The 26,954-nt window shown below is 37.0% G+C and overlaps 1 protein-coding gene across 1 annotated transcript; it reads left to right on the top strand.

The window, feature by feature from the left end:
• Nucleotides 1–26,136, top strand: LOC137389814 (arrestin domain-containing protein 3-like). The gene is made up of 10 exons (XM_068075928.1): nt 1–226; nt 1,813–2,197; nt 2,468–2,534; nt 2,768–2,918; nt 3,898–4,000; nt 8,489–8,629; nt 14,663–14,778; nt 15,694–15,832; nt 25,261–25,382; nt 25,509–26,136. Exons 2-10 carry the CDS (start codon nt 1,930–1,932, stop codon nt 25,572–25,574), a joined length of 1,173 nt encoding a protein of 390 aa, XP_067932029.1. The 5' UTR covers nt 1–226; nt 1,813–1,929; the 3' UTR covers nt 25,575–26,136.
• Nucleotides 26,137–26,954: the final 818 nt, after the last annotated feature.

Consider the following 26,954-nt stretch of genomic DNA (forward strand, 5'->3'; position numbering starts at 1 on the left):
CATTAGCATTACCGTACTTATATCGAAGAGCCATTAGTTAATTGTTAACGCTGTTAAATTAAATATACGTTTGATTTGCAAGTTTTTATTTTAATCTGCTTAGATAAGTTTATATCCACATGTTTTAGAGTTAACATACGACATTCACTTCAGCCAGGTTCTTTATATACCGATGCTGTTTTTACGGTGTTGTTTACTAAAAAAATCATTTTTTCATGCCGAAAAGGTAAGTCGTTCGTTTGATTTTCGGTATTTTATTATTGTTACGGATTTGTTTTGCTGCAAGTGATTATTTTTAATAGATGTATGATTCAGCGTATTATTAAGATTCTCAAGTTCGACTTCAATGAATGTATATTCGCTTTCCGATTGTTACTAGCACGCAAATCAAGTGGCTTAAAAAACCTCCGAGGAGACAGGGCTATTCTAAAATATGAAAAGCTTCATGCATGACGTTAAAGTAGTGTGTAAAGAATTACATTGTTTACTAGCTGATTATGCTAAAAAGTGTGTGATAGTAGCTTCAAAGCACCCTTCAATCATAGAAGCAGATAACCTTCTATTGAAATTTGTCAGCTACTTGAAGCCGTTTCGTTTTGATCATTGGAAGACAACCAATGCAGCTGGATTTTATGCAGTTGGTCGTTACATTATAGTGATGAGTGCATGGCAATAAGCGTGAACTATTTCTTGAGTGCTGGTAACACAGAAACAGTTTCATGTCCTGACAGACCAGAATCATAGCAATGATATACAGCCCTGAAAATGTGCCTTAAAGCCATTGATGTTACGGATTTCAAGTTTGCCTCAGTTTCACTAAACTATAATGTAATTACTAGTTGCTTCATTCTACTAGACATTGATACTCTTGGTACTTCATAAAACTAGGCAATAATTTATGAGTAAGGAGATTAATTAATGAGATGGTGCAAGACAATAAGTAAATTTTTTATATTACATTATTTTTTCAATTGCTCAACAAATTTTTGAAGCGGTATTGTACACTTGCACCTAATGCTATGCAATGAACCATTTGAATTAAATGAATAATTTGATTGTTGTAGGTTGACAATAATTTTTATTTAATGTATGGTGACTAATAACTGTTGAATAAAATAACTCGATATTGTTTTGGTTTTTACCATTGCTTTCATTCCAGGAGCAACTTAACATCACACAAATTATATTGACAAATGTTTGATACATTGGAAGGTCGGTGAAAATATATCCATAGACTAACGTCTTGCTAGCGAAAGTAGATAAAAGTTGGGCCTGCACAATTGTTGCGATCAAAATTTAAAATTTGATCTTGCAAATATATTGTGCATAGAGGTTTATTAATTGCATTGAATTATCGATTGAAAAATTGCTAAAAATTAGTTGTGTCATCACAAAACAAATATGGCAATACAAAATTTCATTTAGCGAAATGATTTTGATAAGTGACATGGACAGTGACTACATGAGGCAACAGTGTACCAAAAAAGGCATTTTCCAACTAATGGCATTTGGTCAGTGTGTCAAGAAATGAAAGGTCACTTGCTGAACTCTAGTTTTTTTGACTGAAATGCAGCGAAGAACCGTGCTAATTGATCAATCAATGATTGATTCGTCGATGCTAATTTTTTTCTTGGATTTCAAAATGATATTGCCACTCTGCTTTTAGAGCTCAACTTTCAGAGTTTTGAAAAATTAGGTTCCAACCCAAACTTCATTTTGTTTCCAAAGTTAATGCTTCATTCTCTGAAGCATATATGTTATGATACAGTTTTGCAGACTGCAAATACACCTGTTCAATGTTCACTTTTGCAGTGAGTTCCTGTAGAAGCAATTTCTGGTTGGCCATAATTGGACCCTTACTGGGTAGTGGTCATTTGGCCTGAAATCATTTGGAGATGCTATTAGCATCAAATATCGACTCGCCAAAATATGGGCAAGTTGAAAGCTTTGCGAATCTGTTTATCCAATGACGAACCTGCTTATTATCCTGGTGACACAGTAGCTGGATCTTGTGAGGTAGAGATCAGTGAAGGAGAGTTCTCTTTTCGGAGCTTAACTGTAGTTTTAAGAGGTCTCTCACGGGTTCACTGGACGGAATCGAAGAATGTAGGTGCTCGCCTCGGTCCATATACTCAGCATTTCATGTCTGACAGCGAATATCTGCGTGAGAGGAAGATTCTCACCCAGGCGAGAATGGGTTAGTTGTTAATTTCATCACTTGTGTTTAAGGATTAGCATTCAAGTCTTTAACATATCTTAATGTTCAGCATTATTGTATTATGCTTTGTTTTGGTTTGTGGATATAACAAGTTTTGCTGATAGGTTAATTCAGAATTTCATGAACCACAACTAGGTGTATTATTTGAAGCTACAAACATTAATTGCTTGGTGCTTTCATAAATGGTTAAAAAATTGTAAATTTTTGTTTGTTCCCATTAATTTTATATATATTTGTTTCTTCTTTCAGGTGCTGACAGAGTAACCCTACGAGAAGGAACATATCAGTTTCCATTCTCATTTATTTTACCTGCTGGGTAAGTTTTACTAACTTCATCTTCTTTGTCTAGTGTAGTAGTACTAGTTGAGTGAATATTGGGGTCATGGAAGGAAGGCAGTCATTATGCCATTTATTTCCAATTGTTAGTTGTGTGACAATCATCTGAATATCTCTTTTTCAGTTAATATGTTAGAGCTTTTCACCAGAAACACCTAACAGAAATATTCTAAATTGACTGCTGATATTATATACTCGCTTTTCTACCCACAGCACTATGCCTTCGTCATTTGAGGGAAAGTATGGAACAACGAGGTATTGGCTGCGCGCTGAGCTCAAGCGTGTGAGGGCAAGACATGACACCAGGACAAAGAAAACTATCATATTCTTAAATCCGATAAATGTGACGCTAGCCGAATATCAGGTAAGTTTGTCTGGTAGTCAGCTGACTATCCATACCAGCAGCGTAACATCTCAGATTTAATTAGTCGACAAGGAATGCGTACAGCCGTATTGTAGCAGCCTACTCCAACTTCACCGATGAGCTCTTGCAGTTAATTACTAGCAGTTATTCAGCCAGATATGTTTAGTATTACTAGAGTATGTGTATGATAGCCCTCTTGCCTAGTTCCTGTAACACTCCTTACTGAGTAACAATACGTTTTGTGTAACACTCCATACTGTGATCTAAGCTTGCTTTTTTCTTCAAATAGTGAGACCGTGAACATGTAGTCAATGTATTACCTAGTTTTCATTTTGGCCTCTTCAAATGTTACATCAAGTTTGATAATCACTTTGGTTTGCTTTTTCCGCTGATTTTTATGATCAGCCAATCGATATGCTAGTGATTCTTGTGTGTAAACTCATTCCTCTGAGCACTCTCTTCGTCTCATCATCATCATTTCTAAGATGGAAAATGTTGAATACACACTGTAAGCACGTAATTGGAATAAAATGGTGTGTACCGCTTGTCTTGTCAATCCTAGTTGGACAATGTTTTACTCTAGAGAAGGTTGCTTGTCATTTTTTATTCCATCCCGCTGACACTTAACGTACCTATAGCCTTTCATACAAGCCTGTGGTGGCTATGGCCATTTGTTAGACACAGAGGTTGTGCTATGGTCTTTCATACAAGCCTGTGGTGGCTATGGTCCTATATTAGACACAAGAGGTTGTACCATAGTCATAGCCACCACAGCCTTTCATAAAAGCCTGTGGTGGCTATGACCATATGTTAGACACAGAGGTTGCGTTCAAAGCTTGTAACTACTACTCTCATTTGATCTCTGCTATAAAGTCATCGCATGTTGTAATCCGCTCCAACTGTACTTTAACATTATTTACACAGATATGTAGAATACAGTTCGAGTGGATTCCAAAGTTATGTTTTGGTGTTTTGACAGGAACCGATAGAAAGTGTTGCTGACAAAACATTGTGCTGCGGTTTCTGCACTGGAGGTCACATTTCTATTTCAGCTCACACAGACAAGTCAGGTTATACTCCAGGTGTGTAGCTCTATTTCTCAACCTTCAGTATTCTTCAGCTGTGGCCAGACAACCAGAGATTTTAAAAATTAACTCGCACAAAATTTCACTAGATTTTATCAGAAAGTATCAGTATTTTTCTATTATTTGTAATTTTTATGTTTGCGGTGATCTGACTCCCAGGATGTTTCAAAATTAAAATTGACAAAATTTGATCGCGGCTAAAATGCTCAGATCACGTTTATATTCACAAATAGTCGAACAGAATAGAGACGCGTAATCATAGACCTATTAACTATACTGTATAGTTAATAGGTCTATGCGTGTAATGCTCCAACTTGAATGCAAAAGGCGATATCACTATAACAACAGTAGCAGCTAGTGACGCCATTCATATGCATTTTTATTCTGAGTGTGATAATCACCATCAAATTTTGTCAATTTTAATCTTAAAAAATCCTGTCAGTCAGATCGCCTCAAACAACAAAAACAATCGTAAATGTTAGACAAATATCGATACTTTTTAATAAAATCTACAATTTTGGGTAAGTTTATTTTTAAAGGTTGACTTACAACAAAATTCGCATTACAGGGATTTGGTATCAAAAGATTCACCATGTCTTACTCTGTTGTGTTGTAGGTGCCAAATATGTGGAAATGTGATTACAAGCTCTTAAAAGCTCAAAAACGAAAAGCCGCCGTAGATTGGAATCTCTTTATTTCGATGACGTAGCCATGAAATTTGGTTATTGTCTTGTCACGTGATGTTCTCACAGGAATTGAAAGGCCAATAAAAAGCTCAATATAAAACTTATCGTAGCACTAGTTTATGACAAACACTTCGGGTTTTACCGAAGACCCCGTATCAAATATAGATGCTCGCTACTTTACAGTTTTGTTTCGGTTTGGTCTAATCGGCAAGTCGTAATCTGATCATGTGACCCAATACTTCGCAAATAATTTCTGCAGCACTTTTCGATTATCACAAGTGACAAACGGCTCGTCATGATTATCAGACAATGATATGTACTCCTTCGAGGTAAGGCTAAAAAATTAAACGAATTTTCACGGTAAGTTATAGGATATCACTGCTAAAAGTGGCAAAAGTGACAGCATTACAATGATGATAAAACAGACGCGTAAGAACAATAGACATGGTTTTATTGAATGCGTGAAGTATATTTGTGAAAATATTTCGACGAATAAGGTTGCATGAAAGTGTAAACAGAAACCATCTACTACAGCTACGTCATATTTGAGCCGTTTTGGAAAGAGAATCCAAACTACGGCGGTCTCGTGTGGCTGCGATTAACTGTTCGTTTTTGAGCTTTTAAGAGCTTTTAATCACATTCCCACATATTTGGCACCTACAACGCAGCAGAGTAAGACATGGTGAATCTTTTGATATCAAATAACTGTAATGTGAATTTTGTTGCAAGTCAACCTTAAATATCGATGCATGTAGGGCATGCATTCTTGATGGTGTTTTATATAAGGCTCATTTGCTATTTTATAATAATACCTGCACTAACTGTATCTTGGGTTGTGAAGACCAGTTTTAATAATATTTCTCTAGTGTCATCAGTTGTAAAATAAGTTACTACCACGGTGATATTTGTGGTGCTCTTTTTGAAACAAATCTGTTTTTCATTGATGTAAGTAGCCAGTAAAAGAGATGGATGCACTAAAGTTGTTCACCTACCCGGATTTCATCATGAGCTTGCACTAGTCACCTTTGTTTACCTATCAGTTACTATATCCACCTGTGTAATTATGACTTTTATTATTTTTGTAATTTCAAACCCTCTAGCGGATTCCGGCATCTGCTCTACAAGTTTAGTACAAAAGTGTCCGGTTATCAAAGGCATCAGGTAGAGGCCTCAGCTAATAGGTTGCTTGGTGAGCTATAAGTGCATACTATAATATAGTATGTTTATGTATAGCATATTATGCTATACTGTAGACACTTGACAGTTGAGTGCTGCACTCTATCACACCATAGATACAGTCTAATAGGTACAGTCTAATATGTACAGTCTAATAGGTGCAGTCTAATAGGTACGGTCTAATAGGTACAATCTAATAGGTACAGCATAATAGGTACAGTATAATAGGTACAGTCTAATAGGTGCAGTCTAATAGGTGCAGTCTAATAGGTACAGTGTATTAGGTACAGTTTAATATGTACAGTCTGATAGGTGCAGTCTAATAGGTACAGTCTAACAGGTACAGTCTCCTAGGTACAGTCTAATAGGTACAGTCTAATAGGTACAGTCTAATAGGTACAGTCTAATAGGTGCAGTCTAATAGGTACAGTCTAATAGGTACAGTCTATTAGGTACAGTCTAATAGGTACAGTCTAATATGTACAGTCTAATAGGTACAGTCTAATAGGTACAGTCTAATAGGTACAATCTAATAGGTACAGTCTATTAGGTACAGTCTAATAGGTACAGTCTAATATGTACAGTCTAATAGGTACAGTATAATAGGTACAGTCTAATATGTACAGTCTAATATGTACAGTCTAATAGGTGCAGTCTAATAGGTACAGTCTAATAGGTACAATCTAATAGGTACAGTCTAATAGGTACAGTCTAATAGGTACAGTCTAATAGGTGCAGTCTAATAGGTACAGTCTTATAGGTACAGTCTATTAGGTACAGTCTAATAGGTACAGTCTAATATGTACAGTCTAATAGGTACAGTCTAATAGGTACAGTCTAATAGGTACAATCTAATAGGTACAGCATAATAGGTACAGTCTAATAGGTATTCTCTAATAGGTACAGTCTAATAGGTACAATCTAATAGGTACAGTCTAATAGGTATTCTCTAATAGGTACAGTCTAATAGGTACAGTCTAAGAGGTGCAGTCTAATAGGTATTCTCTAATAGGTACTCTCTAATAGGTACACTGTAATATGTGTACTCTAATGGGTGCAGTCTAATAGGTGCAGTAAATCAATGCTTGATGATGGCATGCATTAGCAACGATTGCTTTTTGTTTCCCTTTGTAAACAAACACACTGCAGGGAGCTTACCCAAGTAATAACCTTCACTGTTTGAGTGTTTTCGGATGTGTGAGAATGGATAAACAAATACTTGCATTATGTTCAGCGTTTGGTGTACGTAAAAATGTTTTATTGTAATCATTCACGGTTCTTTGATAGAGTAATTATTTTGCCGTTCATATCACTGAAGTTCATATCGCTGAAGGCGATGTATGGAAGATAGCTCCACGTTTACAGATACTTCTCGGACTAAGCGAAAGCCTATCACATAACCCATTTCTTGATAGTTTTCCGACCTAACGTCACACGTAGCCCTCTAACATACGTGAAGAATAGAAAAAGCACCTTTATTTAAGTGGTGGCTACATAACCATATGTTTAGACTGCCCATGTTCAGAATGGTTATTGTCCCGACATTTTCGTTATCGTCGGCTTCACCTACAGTGACTTTACCTTCAGTGGCCTTACTTACAGCGGCCTTAACAACAGCGGCCTTACTTACAGCGGCCTTACCTACAGCGGCATTACCTACAGTGACCTCACCTACATTGGTCTTACCTATAGTGGCCTCACCTACAATGTCATTACCTACAGTGGCCTTACTTACAGTGGTCTTATCTACAGCGACCTCACCTACAGTGACCTTACCTAGTGTACAGTGACCTTACCTATAATGGTTTTACCTATTATAGTGGTCTTACCTATAGTGGCTTCACCTACAATGTCCTTACCTACAGCGGCCTTACCTACAGACCGTGACCTTACCTACAGACAGTGACCTTACCTGCAGCGGTCTTACCTATAGTGGCCTTATCTACAGCGACCTTACCTACAATTACCTTACCTACAGTTACCTTACCTACAGTTACCTTACCTACAGTTACCTTACCTACAGTGGCCTTACCTACAGTAACCTTACCTACAGCTACCTTACCTACAGTGGCCTCACCTACGGTTGTCTCATTTACACTGACCTCACCTACAGTGGATGTACCTACAGTCCCTTACCTGTATAGTCAATTACTTGATTAGCTAACTACATTTATCATTTTGTTATTATTTTTCCTGGTAGTGAGAATGATAAATTTTGTGAAAAGTTTGTAGAAAAAGCGGAAATAATGAAAACAAAATAAAATATTTCACGTTTTCGTTAATGTTTTCTGGCATGCTGTATGATGCTGGTATAGAAATGCTATTCTTTCTGCATACCAGCATATGTTATATTTATCGTCATGTCTACTGAGTGTGCTTCATTGTGTTGTATTTACTGGTATATATTACTATGTATTTATACTATACTATCATGGTATGATATGCTTTATACTGGTATATAATATCGTCTGATACGCTATATGCTGGTAATATAAGCATATAATACATCACACGTCAGAATGACATTATAATATAATGCCATATACTGTGTGATATACTAGAAACTAACAGTATATTAATTGTCGTTATATATAGTTAATATATTAACACCCTTTTCTTTTAGGAGATACAATAGCTCTGTCAGCACAATTTGAGAACTTCACCTCAAGACGACTACAGCCAACAGCAGCCCTCTACCAGCGACAGTATTACTACGCTAACGACAGGCAGAAGATGAGGACTATTCAGCTTGTCAAGTTTCAAGGTATCTGTTATTCTCTACACATTCTTCTTGTTCAAACTAATGGCATCTACCTTCACTGAATGCACCTTGTGAGGAAATCAGTGGGAAATCTTCGGTCAGCAACTGCCACATTTAGCTTTAAGCCATGCTCTATTCAGTTTTGCAATCATCTCATAGTTTAACATATGTGAGGGCGTGAGACCTTATAATTATACTAGTTGTTGGAGGCAGACCTCCCAAGGTTCTAACTCTGCAGTAGAAGGTTGTAAAGTTATCTGGTTATAGAGTATTTTCAACCAATATGTGTTCCCAATAAGGTTGTATAGTATTATAAAATACTATACAACCTTACAAATCGTGAGACCTTATAATTATACTAGTTGTTGGAGGCAGACCTCCCAAGGTTCTAACTCTGCAGTAGAAGGTTGTAAAGTTATCTGGTTATAGAGTATTTTCAACCAATATGTGTTCCCAATAAGGTTGTATAGTATTATAAAATACATTGTAAAATTCACACAACTTTAAAAAAACTGTACCAAAGTAAATAGACTTGAGGATATTAGCTCAGTACCAAATTACCTCCTTTGGTTCGAGCCTCCAGCATAGCATACCTATTTGTATAGTACCTTTTAACTGGACAGTTCATGCGAGTTCTTCTAAGTTCACTTGTTTAGTAAAAAGAAGAGAGAGCAAATAGGAGTAGGTAAACATTGAGAGCAGAAGTCATGACAAACAGCTGCTACTCACGTTTCCTAATGCAAATACATCTGATAAGGAATCTGGTAGTGGTTTAAAAATATTTCTCTAAAGGTGTTTGGTTACTTGAATCTAGGCAGGCGTGACAGATACAACTGTGCCATACAGATTATATACAAGACTCCAGCAGTTGCAGCTTGACCTGGTTTGACCCTAAAAATTTGCAGCAAGATCTGATGACTTGGCCATGTGTTATCACTTATGTGCACCATATAAACTCATATATACTCAGCTGTATTCTACTCTGCCGACAATATTGCTGGGCCCTAAAATCTACAAACATTATCTTAGAGTATCCAGTAGATGCCTTAAGCAGACAGTTTTTATTGACTAGTGCAGCTGTCAAGCCTTATGTGTTAAAGAAATACCTTCCTAGTCACGTTACAGTTGAACAGCGCTCGTGGGAAGGAATTGATTTACTAAACAAAAGCTAGCATCGATTGTGTCTAACCATTTTAACATTGATTACATGGACAAGACAGAGCTGTCTCTGTAAACAGACATTATAAAATAAACGAGGAAAGTTCAGATGACTTGCTGATAGTATGCTCATATGACAAGAGACATTGTTTTTTCATCCATTACTTCCACACCTTATCTTGTTGATGCCTAACTCCACTCGAATGCAGTGTTGACAGGAAACTGACCAGACTTGAGTGTCTGCATTGGTGTAATAAATATACATACACTGTTTTACAATGCATACTGAAAGTGTGAAATGGTAAAAATCGACTCATCAGACAGCGTCTTTGAGGGAGAGTTGCTTTATAGTCATTAATTTAAAATGAATTTTAGTCATTTCATTTATGTTTAAAACGTATTTATCAAGATTTAGCAGTATTAAGCAATTTAAGTTTTTCTATTTCATAATCTGTCAACTCTCAACTGATTAGGTCAACGTTTAAATATCAGAATACTGTCAGTAGCAGAGTTCGTGTGACCGATTAGTATATGTGTAAATATCAGAATACTGTCAGTAGCAGAGTTCATGTGACCGATTAGTATATGTGTAAATATCAGAATACTGTCAGTAGCAGAGTTCATGTGACCGATTAGTATATGTGTAAATATCCGAATACTGTCAGTAGCAGAGTTCATGTGACCGATTAGTATATGTGTAAATATCAGAATACTGTCAGTAGCAGAGTTCATGTGACCGATTAGTATATGTGTAAATATCAGAATACTGTCAGTAGCAGAGTTCGTGTGACCGATTAGTATATGTGTAAATATCAGAATACTGTCAGTAGCAGAGTTCATGTGACCGATTAGTATATGTGTAAATATCAGGATACTGTCAGTAGCAGAGTTCATGTGACCGATTAGTACATGTGTAAATATCAGAATACTGTCAGTAGCAGAGTTCATGTGACCGATTAGTATATGTGTAAATATCAGAATACTGTCAGTAGCAGAGTTCGTGTGACCGATTAGTATATGTGTAAATATCAGAATACTGTCAGTAGCAGAGTTCATGTGACCGATTAGTATATGTGTAAATATCAGAATACTGTCAGTAGCAGAGTTCATGTGACCGATTAGTACATGTGTAAATATCAGAATACTGTCAGTAGCAGAGTTCATGTGACCGATTAGTATATGTGTAAATATCAGAATACTGTCAGTAGCAGAGTTCATGTGACCGATTAGTATATGTGTAAATATCAGAATACTGTCAGTAGCAGAGTTCATGTGACCGATTAGTATATGTGTAAATATCAGAATACTGTCAGTAGCAGAGTTCATGTGACCGATTAGTATATGTGTAAATATCAGAATACTGTCAGTAGCAGAGTTCATGTGACCGATTAGTATATGTGTAAATATCATGAAGTTGTGTACATACCCTCAATTTGTTCTGATATATTTTTTGTTTGTTGAAATTGTATTGTTGGAGAAAAGGTTCTTACATGCATATATTACATACTGTTTAATTTTCTCCACAACTCTATAACAACGGTAAATACTTCAGGTAATCAGGTACACCTTAAAACAAACTCATAAAAGAATTCTTTATGTAAATTAAGTAAAAAAATGAATGTTAAAAATAACTTATGCATGTATGTAAATCCAAAGTTAGTAAGATAATTATTTGCCCAAAACAGGCAGGATTATAGGGTTAAATAGGGTAGTAGATCTTTTATAGAATGAATATTTGTCAATCTTATTGAGTCTACTGATTCATTTCCTTAATAAGTGTAAAAAACGGTTTTTTTTGCACGTGTTTTCACAAATTTGCACCATCGCCGCCGTGTATTTACCTAAAACTGCATCGTAACATCTGAAATAACAATTGCTTGCAATTTAAATTGCTGTGATTATTACACAGAAGAAAGGAGAACCACTGTTTTGGGTTATTAATTTGTCCTTCATGATAATTATTTAGATTTTACTGTATACAAATTTTATAATTTGCAACAGCAGAAATTCTAAGTTACTAATAGCAGTAATTTGTCTGTTATTCCTTATTCCTTCGGGTACTGCATTCAGTCGTAGACAATAGGTAATCTGTAGCAGTTGACTTGAGGCAGTCATTTAAACTCCGGCTGCCAGAGAGTTAACCACAAGCTCTGTTTTAGCATTCACTAAGTTGCTATTAGTGGACGTCTCAAAGATTGCTCCTACTAGGGTGTGTCAATCAACATAGCAGATTTCCATAAGGGTATATTGGTCAAATCATAACAAAAAATTGATGGACTAATGGTTATAGTGTCAAAACCATTATGTTACGAAAGAGAACCCTATAGAATTATAAACATGCGTTTACTATCTCGTGTTTACGGTCACATTGCCTTATCATTGAGTGGGTTGTGTGTATTTCTGTTTACAAAATGCTCCAATAATTCTCTGATGCACTAGAATTGAACTATAGTACGTACGTCAATATACCACTCTCTAGCACATTCACATATATACATCTCAGTGTTTGTTTGTCTTTTTGTTTTCATCCATATGTCCAGTTATAAGGATTAAAATCTGGCGATTGCCAATCTACCTTGCAGAGGATTTCAACTCATGACATTCAAATCGCAAGTGTACAAACAAGCGCGCCTAACTGCTAGGCTAGGCCCTTTTTATCATTGCTAATGCGGTATATCGGTAACATATCGGTGTATCTTCATTGCGATTGCACACGCTTATGCCCTTTTTATTATTAATTAATATTACCTTTTACTATTGTTATTTTTTATACATTTTTAAAAGCTTATTTTTTCCCCATTGCTAATTTTGTAATTTGTAATTTTCAAATGTGCCGGTTCAATTTCAAATATGCCGTCACACCTATTTTTTATGTTTGTACCAGTATCGAGAGATACCAGTATCGTCCATCAAAACTTTGAATTCAACAAACTTCTGCTGCAACAGCAACCTTCTTTATACACACACTTCCATGTACTCATGGTTTATTTTGTTTCTTAATTTATTTGAACTGCACACAAATACTTTTCTCATGATATGAAGTTAAGAGTTAGAATAGTAAATGTTTTATATGTTAAATAAAAATAAGTTTTCTGCGCAAAGAATTTTATTACCCAGGCAATGCTAGGCATTCATCTAGTCTATATATATACAGTCAAACATGGATAACTCGTCCACGGATAGCTCGAACACATGGTTAATTCGAACATTTCCTTTGGTCCGTTCCCACGTAATGATAAATTGCTATAGATAACTCGAACTCAACACTGTTAATTCGAACTGTTTTTTTGCCCAACAGCTACCGAAACGGTTGTTTTCGCTTTAGAAAATCACTTTATTCAAAGCCATAAAGGTAAACTTCATCTTTTCGTAATTCATAAGCGTCGTTATTACCACCATCGGCAAAATATTTTTGTCAACGACTTTTCTAAAAGTTTGGTGAAATTTGATTTATACTGCGATACGATGAATAGCACGGGCTAGCCGGGTCACGCGCGCAAGAATTTTCGCCACGCACATACAAAACAAAAATCGCATGTTGTTTTGTATGTGCGTGGCGAAAATCCTTGAGTGCGTGACTCGGCTAGCCCGTGATGAATAGTTTTCCGACGTTGATTCAACACGGAATCAACGTCGGAATGTTGAATGTTTAAAACGTCTTAAAAAATGTTGTAATTAAACGTATACGTTGTCTGAGCTACAAAAAACTATTCATCGTTTGACCTAAACACAGAATACGTGTGTACATTCAATAAGTATCTATTAAAAAAGCGTGAGTGATATAGAATGTACCGTAAAACCTCGTAAAACTTCTAATTGAACTGCCTCGGAGTGTTGCTCTTAACGAATCCCAGGTAAAGTAAGGTAATCTGCATAAACTTCAAGAAAAAACGGCAAAATTGATCGTGGGTAAAACCCCAAAAGAAAAAAATGTCTTTTCTTTTGAGCATTTCAACAACGATCAAGTCTTGCCAATGTCAATCTGAAAAACGTCCTGGCAATAACATCACCTCAAACAACAAACCAATCTCAAGTGATAGAAAAATCTCTATACTTTTTCATGAAAACGTTTTAAACTTTACATTAGAAGCATTTAATTTGAAACAAGCCATTTGTGCTTTTGATTTATATTATAGTTTGTATATGTACATGTATCTACTAATAAATAAGTAAATATATGGACTTGTGACAGTGCTCTGATAATTCGAACACTTGTGCTCGGTCCCTTGAAGTTCGAGTTATCCATGTTTGACTGTATATATTTCCCAAAGTCTGTGTGTTGTCGTCGGAAATCCGGTTATGGATCTTAAAATCTTGGAATAAATATTCCGTACCGAAGAGGATTCAATCTCGGACCAAGCTGTTCACCAGTCTGATGCCTTGCCCACAAGACTACGGAAGTCGAATTGCTAGTCTGCCAATATGTCATTATATCAGAGCAAAACCTAACTGCTTTGCGTGTGACGTGGGTCATAGCATAACGTCACGATAAGCTGTTCGTTCACATTATTAAACTGGCTAATAGCAAAACTATCACTACTTCTCATTGTTTATAAGACAAAAAACTTTTCTCATGATATGTGGTTTGAAAGTTAGAATGGCAAATGTTGTTATATGTTAAATACAAATCAATTTTCTGTCCAAATACTCTTCTATTACACGGGCAACACCAGGTGGCACAGTTAGTTGGTTGATAAAGATCAAGGAATGCCAAAGTGGCTGTCAAATGGAGGTGGGGTTCAATTAAAGGGGGCACTCTATTTTCCAACCCTTTTCCTATAGTAGCTGTCAAATAGAGGTGGCGCTCAAATAAAGGTGGTGTTCAGTTAGAGGTTTTACGATATTAGTTAAAATTCAAGCTTAGTTATATATTCACAGGACAGCGACTCTCCTCCAAGTGCAACAGCAGCTGGTCAAATGAACACCTCACCATCCCAAATGTCACTCCTTCTATTCTGACTTGCGGCATTCTCAGGGTGGTTTATTTTGTCAAGGTAAGCCATAGTGTCCATTCCAATACTGATAAAAGAATATTTGTTTGTATTGGAGCAGTATGATATCTAAAATACATTGTAACTCCTTGTTCTCTTAACCCATCATTGCAAAGCTATCCAAATCAAATAGAGTGTAAATAATTAACTGACTAACCATCTGCTTGAAATTCACATTGTTTCATCAGGTCACTTTGATAAATTGCCAATAAAAACTTTGTATTCACCTGCTACAAAAAGTCTTTACTTTTCAACCTAACCTTTGAACTCTATTAGGCTGGTGACAGCAGACAAGCAAGAGGTGTTTTTCATCTGTATCGTATTTAGACAACAAATGCTTTTTAACTTTTGAAATTTTAATGAAGTTTGCATTTGCAAGCTTATTCTCTACTATTTGATATTTTTGTCAATTTTTTTATTTTTGTGTTGAAATTTAAGGCTTGGAAGACGAATTTAATCACCAGCCTACAGTGCAAATAAAGATTATCTCACCTATCGATTCTAAACACTTAGTTCCTACCTGTTAAGATTCTAGTACGTCCGCTACCAGTAAATTTATCTACTTCAATTTATCATTCTATCTACATGTATAATATTTCGTTCCCTTATACAAAACTTTGAATGCATAGGCAGAATGCCAAAATTCTCTTTCTAACATATAGGAATAACGAGTCATGCATGATACACACTCGCCACACGTACTCTCGATACTCGATTCTGCGTACTGTACTTGTGAAATCGAATCAACGGAACCTGTTGACTGTGCCGTGAAAACCTAATCTTTTGCAAGCTATGGTTCATATAAATACAATCGTTTGCAAGTCATATTCTCTGCAATAGTTTTTAATTTATTAGCTTATTGGTTGGCCTTTCTAAACTTCATACTTGAAATGCAGACATTAGATTGTGCCCTTGCAGATATCTTTGAAGATTCCTGGAGCGATGAAGCTATCTACAATAATGCCTGTTACTATTGGTTCAACTCGTCTCTTGACGGGATGTACTGCTGGAGGAATGCCGCATATTCTTACGCCTCCTCCGTATCAGGATGATAGGGGTATGAACTAGTACCTAAATAATGGTCTCATGCTATTCTCAGCTGGAAACATGCAAACCTTTCAAAGCTGCCATTGTAGAACCTTGAAGCAGTAATAACTTCTGCATATATGTACGGGTATTTAGATCTAGGTTCAAACTAAATTTAGATTTGCTTCCTTTGGTTTGAGTATTATGCAATAAAACATTCAAATTTGTATGACTGGGTATTTCATAAATAGATAAATAAAAATTTATAAAGGTAAATAACATAGCCTTGCTGTGTTCATATTTTTAATGTACAGTAGTGTCATGCAAGTGCCAAGTATTATTGGTACTTTGCCAACAAACATTATGCTTTTTAGCTAAAGCTTTATACAAGCTAATATTATATAGTACTGTCTCATTATAGCTATTAATAATGCTTGTAGCTTTTTACAAAGCTTTTCTATGACCAAACATATAAATACTTGGGTTTTCTGTTATCAAATCAGTTGTCTCTGGAGTGTGCAATAAACCATTTCTCTAATTTAATACTCTATTTAATTGCTTCTGTGCAGAAACATAACAGAAGCTAATTGGCGACAAGGATTTCTCTTTTGAACAGTTACAAAGAGTGTTGTTCAGATTTTATCATTGATAAAATCGATACAAAGAGTTCTAGTTTATTACAAGAGTAACTGTTCAAAATTGCACCACTACAGTGGCAGAAGTAGCAGACCTGATCAAGCTAATGCAGAAGCAGCAGGAGGACCAGAGACAGCAGCAAGAGGAGCAGAGAAAGCAGCAAGAAGAGCATAGACAACAGCAGCATGAGGAGTTCAAGCAGCAACAAGAGGAATACAGACGTCAGCAAGATGAAAGAATGGAGGAGAATAAGAAACTGATGGAGCTACTACTACAAAACCTACAACGGAAACAAGAAACAGCTGCAACCGCTGTTCCAGCCTTCCCAGGTTTTGACCCAACAGCAGAGCTACTAACAGATTACATAGACAGATTCAACACATTCATTGCAGCAAATTCTATTCATCAAGACAAGATTGCTGGCACTTTTCTCACCAACCAACAGCCTACACTCTACAAGCAGCTTAGTAATATGGCAGCTCAGCTTTCAACACCCAAGCAGATCAACGACCTCGACATGGATGAAATACTGGAATTTCTCAAAGACCAGTATGACCCTAAGCGCTTCATTGTTAGAGAGCGTTACAAGTATTGGAGTGACATGCAGAGGAAACCTGGAGAAACTATTCAAGAGTTAGCTGCCAGAATTCGTCAAGATGCAACTACATGTGCCTTCATAGACATTACAGATCCATTAGATGAGGCTCTCAGAACCAGATTTATCTGCTCTGTAAACAATGAAGCAGTTCTCAAATCTCTCTTCAAGGTCAAGGACAATGAACTCAACTTCAACAAAGCTATACAGGTAGCACAGGAAACAGAAGAAGCAGCTAAAGTTGCCAAAGAGACAGTTTATGGAAACTCGTCTAAAGTCAACAAGGTTGCTCAACAGAAATCAAGATACAAACCAATCCAGAAAAACAACTCTACACCTGACAAGCAGAAGGAAGGAAAGCTATGCTACAGATGTGACCGAACTAACCATACAGCGGATGACTGCAGATTCAAAGCAGCCACCTGCAACTTTTGTTCTAAACAAGGTCACATAGAAAGAGCATGCAAGAAAAAGAAATCATCTGCAGCAGAAAAACCAGTAAAGATGATAGAATGCACATCAACCAAGATGGTGAAACTTGCTGAAAACATCAAACTGGAGGGAGACAACTTCACACTTGAACTGGACACTGGAGCATGTGACAACTTCATCTGTAAATCAATATGGGAGAAGCTAGGAAAGCCAAACCTAAAACCTACTACAGTTAACTACAAATCAGCCTCAGGACATCTCATAGAGACGCTTGGCAGATGTGAGCTAACTGCCCAATTGGATGCACAGAAAGAAGTCAGACTACCATTTGTGATTAGTGCTGTACAAGATCTCAACCTACTAGGAAGAACTGCTATACAGCAACTAGGCATCTCTATTGATGACAAGCTACAACAGAACCTTGTATCAACAATCACAGAGAACCAGCCAGATGGGAGGTTACAAATCAAGTGTAAGGAGATGTGCAAAGAATTTCCAGAAATATTCAAAGACGAGCTAGGATGTCTCAAGAACTTTGAACTAGAGATAAACTTCAAACCTTCAACAAAGCCAGTCTTCTGCCGACCCAGACCAGTTCCTATTGCCTTGACAGAAGAGCTCAACCAAGCATACGAAGCAGGTGTAGCTAAAGGCATATGGGAACCAACTCAATTCAACCAGTATGGAACACCAGTTGTACCTGTACGCAAATCTACAACGGGTCAAGCTGCAGGGAAGATCAGAGTATGTGGAGACTACTCCAAGACTATCAATAATCAGCTAGAAACACATAGGAAACCTATCCCACTACCAGAAGATCTAATCAGAAAACTAGGTGGAGGCTATTGCTACACAAAGATTGATTTAGCAGATGCCTACAATCAAATATTGTTGGCACCAGAAAGTCAACGACGACTAGCACTATCAACACACCGAGGAGTACTACTACAGAAGAGGTTGCCCTTTGGCATAAGCTCAGCACCAGGGTATTTTCAAGAAATCATGGAGCAACTGACACAAGACCTCCCAGGAGTAGCAGTATACCTAGATGATATACTAGTGAGTGGAGCCAATGCAGAGAGCCATCTACAAAACTTACGTCGACTTCTTCAAAGATTAGAAGAAAGAGGGCTCAGATGTAGAAAAGACAAGTGCTGTTTTGCTCAACCTACAGTAGAGTATCTGGGACACAAACTCACTTCAAAGGGAATCACTAAAGGAAAGAAGGCAGATGCAGTACAACAGATGCCAGTCCCAACAGACTTAACTCAGCTAAGATCTTTCTTAGGAGCTACACAATTCTACAGCAAGTTCATACCCAACCTGTCACAACTCACAGGACCATTGCACAAACTGACACGCAAAGGAGAGACCTGGAAGTGGGGCACTGAACAAGAAAAGAGCTTCAACAAACTGAAAGATATGCTATCAACTGATAGTGTCTTAGCACACTACAACCCAGATCTTGACATTGGAATCTCATGTGATGCTTCAGAAACTGGACTGGGAGCTGTACTATTTCATCGTTATCCTGATGGAAGTGAGAGACCAATAGCCAATGTTTCAAAAACACTGACCAGCACACAGAGGAAATATGGACAAATACAAAAAGAAGCTCTCTCAATCATATTTGCTCTAAAGAAGTATCACCAGTACCTGTATGGTCGACGGTTTATCTTGGTAACTGACCACAGACCTCTTCTCACACTTCTAGGACCTACCAAAGGAGTTCCAGCTCTAGCAGCCAACAGACTAGCAAGATGGGCACTGGTACTAAATCAGTATGACTACACCATAGAATACAGATCTACCCAGCATCATCAAAATGCAGATGTCCTCTCAAGACTGCCAGTTGGACCTGATAAAGAGTTTGATGCAAGAGAAGATGAGGATGATGTTGATACAGTATGCACTATTCACACTATTGGACAACAGCTCAACTCTACAGACTACAATGTTCTAGCAAAGGAGACAAAGAAAGACCCAACACTAGCCACAGTAATGCGCTACACAGCAGAAGGATGGCCTGGTAACAAAGAGATGAAGGAGACTCAGCTGTCACTCTTCCACAAGATCTCAGATTCACTTTCTATCACTGAAGGTTGTCTTCTATATGGCAACAGAGTAGTCATTCCTGTCAAGTTACAACAGGAAGTATTAAAGATCCTTCACCTTGGACACTTTGGAATGGAAAGAATGAAGAAGCTAGCTCTAACTGCTGTCTATTGGCCTCGCATTGACTCTGATATAGAGGAGACAAGCCGACAGTGCACTGCCTGTGCTGAACACCAGAAGCTTCCACAGAAGTATCCTATACATCCCTGGATGCTACCTGAGAAGCCATGGAGTCGTCTTCACTTAGATCATGCAGTGAACTTCATGGGCAGCCAATGGCTAGTGATGATAGATGCCTACTCAAAGTATCCATGCATACACAGGACGTCATCTACTTCTACCAGAGCTACCACAGACATCTTAGAGGAGATATTCGCACACTTTGGATACCCTCACACCATAGTCACTGACAATGCTACCAGCTTCACCTCAGGAGAGTTTCAGCAGTGGTGTCAAGAGAGAAGCATTGTTCACCTCACTGGAGCACCCTACCATCCAGCTACAAATGGCGCAGCTGAAAGACTAGTACAATCCTTCAAACAAGCCATGAAGAAATCGTCACTCTCACCTAAATCTGCACTACAACAGTTCCTGATGCACTATAGAAGGACACCACTTCCTACAGGATACTCTCCCAGTCAGCTGCTGAATGGAAGACAGATGAGATGCAAGATTGACACCCTATTGCCATCACCCGCACACATAGCACAGTTTCATCAATCCAGAGAAGTCAACCGATCGGCAGAAAAGACAGTTAGCAAGATACACAGCTACAATCTTGGAGCACCATGCTATGCCTTGTATCATGGACCTAGACGCAACAGACAACCTAGATGGGTTCCAGCCATTGTTACTAAGATATATGGAACTCGTAGTCTCAATGTCAAAGTGGTACCAAAGGGACCTACTTGGAGAAGACATGTTGAACAACTCAGACCAAGATACTCAACAGAAGAAGATCAAGACCCTGGAGATAAACCTGATATAACAGAGGAGACAAAACTGCAACTACCAGCCCCTACAACTGTAACAGAGCAACCTCCGTCTAGAAGAAGACCACGCAACCCTCGTCTACCTGATGGAGATGAGTATAGCAGAGACAAACCCCGAAGGTCTAAGAGAACCAGAAAGAACCTTTAGCTTAGTGAGGAGGTGTCATGCAAGTGCCAAGTATTATTGGTACTTTGCCAACAAACATTATGCTTTTTAGCTAAAGTTTTATACAAGCTAATATTATATAGTACTGTCTCATTATAGCTATTAATAATGCTTGTAGCTTTTTACAAAGCTTTTCTATGACCAAACATATAAATACTTGGGTTTTCTGTTATCAAATCAGTTGTCTCTGGAGTGTGCAATAAACCATTTCTCTAATTTAATACTCTATTTAATTGCTTCTGTGCAGAAACATAACAAGTAGGCACTCCTACAACATAAATAATATATTCCAGGAATGTTTACGTTATTGGAATTTTATGTTATAAAAATAATAAAATGCATGTAAATTGTCTAATCTGGTCCAAGAGCTTTCCAAACTCACCCCTTTGGGCATACAAAAAGGAAAATCTTGACTTAACTTTTTTAATTTGTGGACTACTGTAACTGTAACATCATTAGCTTGCAAAGACAAATTTTCTTCTTTTCTGATCAATCTCACTAGTTTTATAGACCATGATTGTGGTAATTTTATGATAAGTTGATGGGAGCATACATCTGCAACGTTCATTTACAACTATTTGCTTATTTTTTTATCAGGATATATAAATATTTTTTTTATAGGAGGTATACGTTATAGGAGCATCTACTGTAGTTAAAATTCTAAAATGTTATGTGCTTAGCAAGTTTGATAGAGACGCAATTAGTGATTGAGTAGCAATAGGCATTGTTGACCTGGTTTATTGCTATAACATGGCACATACATCATCGATACACAGAAGCACATGATAGACTTAGTTCTTAGTTTTATTATCCATCCATGTCTATAGTAACTAGGTTGTACAACACAGCAGTCCCTAATATTCAGGTTTTAGGATTTGCTTTTTTACTAATAGAAAACCTTTGTATATGTATATTAAATAGCAATATAATAATGTAATGACAACCACCTGAGGTTTTTCAGCTATTTGCCTACATGGCAATTATGATGAAGATTTTCATTTGTTATTGATCTGTACTATCAGTCATGCCACAAATATGTTGAATGCTTGAAATTTATTCCATGGAGCTTATCTTCTCACGCTCCAAATCCTGCTCAATGTATGGTAGAAGAATATTTGATACAGCCATATTGTCTCGGCTGTTTTCCCTCATCGGGCGCTTTGATTTTATGTGTATGGAGTTGTTCCTTCTTGAATACACAAATATTTTAGCAAAGAGAAATAATCAGTTGTGTGATATAAAAATGTAAAGTTGGGAGAAGTTAATTTTTAGGGCGTTGCGTATTGTACAACGACAATGCCTTGTTTACCTTTCCTTGAACTCAGATGATACGAGGTAGTTAAATAACATAGATGGAGCTATCTGGATTATATATGTCCATTGCTTGCTAGGGAATAGCTTCAAAACCTATGGTGGTGTGCTAGCACTTGTCTCAGGCTACAGTGATTCTCATAGAGAAGCGGTCATGCTATGAATATAAATATGTTTCATAGGTTGTGTCACTAGGTACCAATCAATAGCTGCTATGGCTGTTTAATTAACCTAGTGAATTGGTCGCTAAAGAGATCACATTTCCTGATTTTTCTATTCTGATTCACTCCAATCACACTTGAAGCCTGTCCTTAGTGGTTTCGAGTTGGCTGAAATTATTTCATCCTTCTATTTCTGGCTACTTGGCTCCATATGAAATCGAGTGACAGATTCTTTCTAGAGGCTTTTTGATTCAATCATACCTTAACTGACAGTCAGTCGCTTCAGCATTGTAGCAACCATCATTGCTATGTAGCTCACTATCAACTCAACTTTATCACTCGTTGCTATGTAGCTGACTGTCAACTCAACTATCACATACTGCTATGCAGCTATCAACTCGACTAACTAAAAATCGTTGTGCTATGGGCAATGCATTGCTGCTGCGCCGTGTTTTGTATCTGATTTTTTGTATGGCTTTGGTTATGTTAAATTTAAATGCTTTTGGGTTCCTAGATAAAGGGGATATGTGATTATTAAGTGAATCGCTGTGTATTTCATAGGGAATATTTGCTCCGACTGTGTTTTTCTAGCATATCTTGGTCAGCCCCATGAGTTAACTTCATATGTAGAGGTTCAGTTGTAATATTAAAACGAAATGTGCTGAATCTCCCTTCTAACTGTCTTTAAAAAGGAGCACAGCCTAACATTTTCCTATAATATACAAATATTTATATTACATATATTAGGTAACTTTGCAGCTAGGCGGTAGTGTTTAAACATAATGTCACATTAGTCATACCAAAGGAGGCAAATCTAAAGTTAGTTTAGTTAGAAATTTGAGTATGAAAAAAATTGTTGCTGCTTGAAGTGTTGCTCTTCCTTCAGGAACTCTGCAGTTAAAAAGTATAAAGTAGCCTGTTGTTTGGTCCAAATGCCTTGAGAACAGTGAGACCGACTTCTATTGTAGTTTCATAAAATTGCTATCTGACACTTTGAGTAGCATCAATTACAATGATGAACTGATGAAATGCTATATGAAAATCTAATACAAATAAAACCTATTACATTTTTATGTAATAATTTTGGTAAGTAGATTTAGTTTTACTTGTAAAACGCAGATTTACTGTATGATGCGTTAAAATTTTTTGCATGGTTTATAGGTTAGAGCCCATACCCTACAGGATGAATTTATTCGCGGAGTTATATTTCGCGAAAATTGTCTTTTCATGCATATTCGCGGATGAATTTATTCGCGGCTGAAAACTGCCACTCTCTAGGAAAAGTTAACTCTTGCGGCTAGTAATAGTTATTCCTACGCATGCGCACACCGCGTGTTCCGGTTTATATTTAGCTTACAACTGCGAGGCGATCATGCTATTCAACGGTAAACAATTTTTGCTGCGTCCAGAGGTTTTCACGAATATTCATCGCTTTGGAGGCCTTTGATAAGCCAACAACTTGTGGTAAGTAATGAGTTTTTTATACATTTACTAAATTAGTTGAATTTTACTTTGGTTCTTCGGTAAAACGCAATACTAATTCTTTCCATCCCTACTGCATCATTATTTGTTTTAGTGTGAGAGAGAGATTTTTCATCATACACCGAAGAACAATGATTGCAAGGGTGGTAGATGTCATTCTTAGAAGATCACCAATCATTCAGGGAGGTCTGGAAATTGAGGTTGAAGTGACCGCAGCTACTTACAAGAAGAATATATCTGTTTTTAAAAAGGAACACAAACGCCTTTACGAGCACAAATCTTTAGCCAACCTGCAGAACTTTGCAATAGTAAGCCACGAGGAGAGTTCTGATGATAACTTCCTAACCAGCCATGTAGTAGCGAGAGAATCGCTTTCAACACCTACCCAAGACAGCGACAGAGCTGCTATTACCAAAATAACTGGTCAGAAAGCACCATTACACGCTAGTATTCACATATCAAGAGTACCAGTTTAATTTTATTGCTAGACAACCGCCATATGGACTAAACTGTTTATATTTACTCCATTCATCGTTTGTAAAATTTTATTTGTATTTGAAATATTTTATTTGTACACTCAAGTTTGTAATAAATTATAATATATCTATACATGAAATAAAATATATAATATAATCATGTTTGCTACAGCGATATCAAGGAGTTGTTGTCGATGAAGGGGTCTAGGTTGACTGGTTGCCTCTCTGCCAATATTCCTGCCTTGATGAATATTACTACTTGTCTCTAGTTTTCGTAATCGGAGTAGGTTGTTTCATTCTCAATCTGCAGTAAACATAAAAAAGGAAATATATTAACGAGTGTTGAGGAAGTACAAAAACAATAGCTGAAGTATTTGATGAAAGTGATCAGTTTTTAAACAAAAGAATTAACTAATGCAGTTGATTATGGAAAACGTATCTGCACTGCAAATCAAATACATACCATAATGTCCAGATCAGAATCATGATCATCCTTGACTTCGGTATTAGAGATTGATGGAGTTGATTCTAATGTAAAAAGACTAGGAGAGCTTTTTTGCTATGCTGAAGCCATGCCGAATAACTTGTAAAAACCTTGAATAATTTTGTGTAAAGTTTGATGCAATGGCAATAAAGCTCGAAGCCTGGCGATGATTTTAAAGAAGTTTTAGAACTCGGCTACGTTTAGTACTTCTGCCTCGCGGCTGTTTTCGCGATGACGCCATTCTGCATATCTTGTGACAACCTGGAATAATTTTGTAAATAAATGTGATGCATTGCCAATGGTGTTGGCTCAAAGCTCAGGCAATGATTTTAAAAATGTTTTGGAACTCAATAACATTTAGTATTTACATTAAAAACTAGGCTAGCGACTAGTTTTCAATTTGATGCAGTAGTTATTCTCTCTTGTGATTAAAAATAGAACTAATTATTCACTGAATTTAATAATTCGCGAGATTGACTGTTCGCGAACTCTCGAATTTTTATGACCAACGAATATTTTCATCCTGTAGGGTAATTGAAATATGATTGATATTGATTGGGATGATGAAAGCCTTAACATAATGTATTGGCTAAACTACATATCTTACAGATGTGCCTGCATACGACTACAGCACATCAGATGAGGATGAGGATTACAGACAACCTCCTAGCAGCAGGAGCCACACTCCACCCCCATGTTACAGCGATATCTTCGACTCGGATGATGATTCTGTCAGTTTATTGCATATAATAACTTCACTTATTGCCAGGATCGTGGATGACCTAATTTAGTGTTGCGATTGCAGTTACCGAGTGCTTCCTCTGTTCATTTATTGACCAGTGTCATATATTTTGTAGGATGAGGTGGATGGAAGCATGGGTGGTTCACCTGTGAGTGAGGAAAATATTATAACGATGCTTTAAATGAGATACAGTGACAGTCGGCACACGCTCTCATTTGATTATTGCTCCTGATTTTGTATATACATGCGGTAGTAACCTATTCAGTACATTTCACATAGTTACAACAGCTATTAATGCTCTATTTCTTTCAGCTCTATCTAATTCATCTCTTTCTTGGCATCCACTTTTAACTGCTATGGAGCCAATCCTTGCTGTTTGATATTGTTCATCTGTATTGTTTGATATTTTGTTCATCATTTTATTCGTACAGTTTTTTTTATAGCTCCATTAGTTTATCTTTCAAGGGTTTACCTGTTAATTTTTATATGCATTAAGTCATATAATTTTATTCTTAATACGATAAAGAATAATATGTAAAATTAATAATCTTCTTGTAAGCCCATAATGGATTAGAAGTTGTCTCGTCCTTTGGCAGTCAATTATAACCATGTCCGTCATAATTATTTTGATACTCTGTTTAGTTTATATGCTCCTTCAAATCTCTTTGATAAATTTCTCATTTATACTTTTTTGTCAATTGGAATATGTGCATCTGTTAATAATATACATCTTTCGAGGATCATTGAGGTTAATGCTGATGACATTGCCATCAATCAGATAACTTACATTCATAGAGCATTTATCCTACCCTTAAGCTGTGCCTGGGCTGAAGCAGCGGTATTTTAGTAAGATTTATGTCAGCTGACTGTTTGCCAGGTATTTTGTCGCAGAAAGGTTTAACTAGGTAGAGAGAAAATCAGAAACGTGTTGCCCAGCAAGCTTTAAGTTATGTTACTCAGTACTATATTTACTATGCTATTAGCAATCTTTTCAAGTTCAACAATGATACAGGGTTATGAGCACTAAGAGCAAGGGCTGAAAATGTAAAAGCATGTAGTGGCAAAATTAGCCAACATATTTTTGTTGCACTCCAACATTCGCTGAGCTTGTGAATATGGCTGAATTAGCCATGGACTTATTGGAAAGCTGAGGCAGAAGTGGACAGTCATGGTTCCGATTGTATATCAACCTTGTGTGATAAAACAAAATAATGTGTTGTTGCTGTTGTCGGCAATTCCTTGAAAGTCGGCTAACAGTGAGCAGGTAAGAGTATTTTCATACAAATAGCTGGTCTGTGCTCTTAGCTAGGCATACCTGAGCCTCAGGCCTGTATTCATTCCCTGGTTGCATGTTGGGGCTGCAAATGTTAGACGACTAGTTATGAACACCTGAAGGTTGGGGGGGCGCTGTAAGCCCCCAACGGGGTTCGGCACACCGTCCCGAAGCTCTGGACCTTTTAAGCATCAACAACCCTCCAAGTAGGATGCATAAATGCAATCAATTGTACGCATCCAAATTTACATAAACATATTGCTTATGGTTCATGGTAGGCAAAACTTG

Source organism: Watersipora subatra, chromosome 3 (genome assembly GCF_963576615.1).
Source record: "Watersipora subatra chromosome 3, tzWatSuba1.1, whole genome shotgun sequence".
Taxonomy (NCBI): domain Eukaryota; kingdom Metazoa; phylum Bryozoa; class Gymnolaemata; order Cheilostomatida; family Watersiporidae; genus Watersipora; species Watersipora subatra.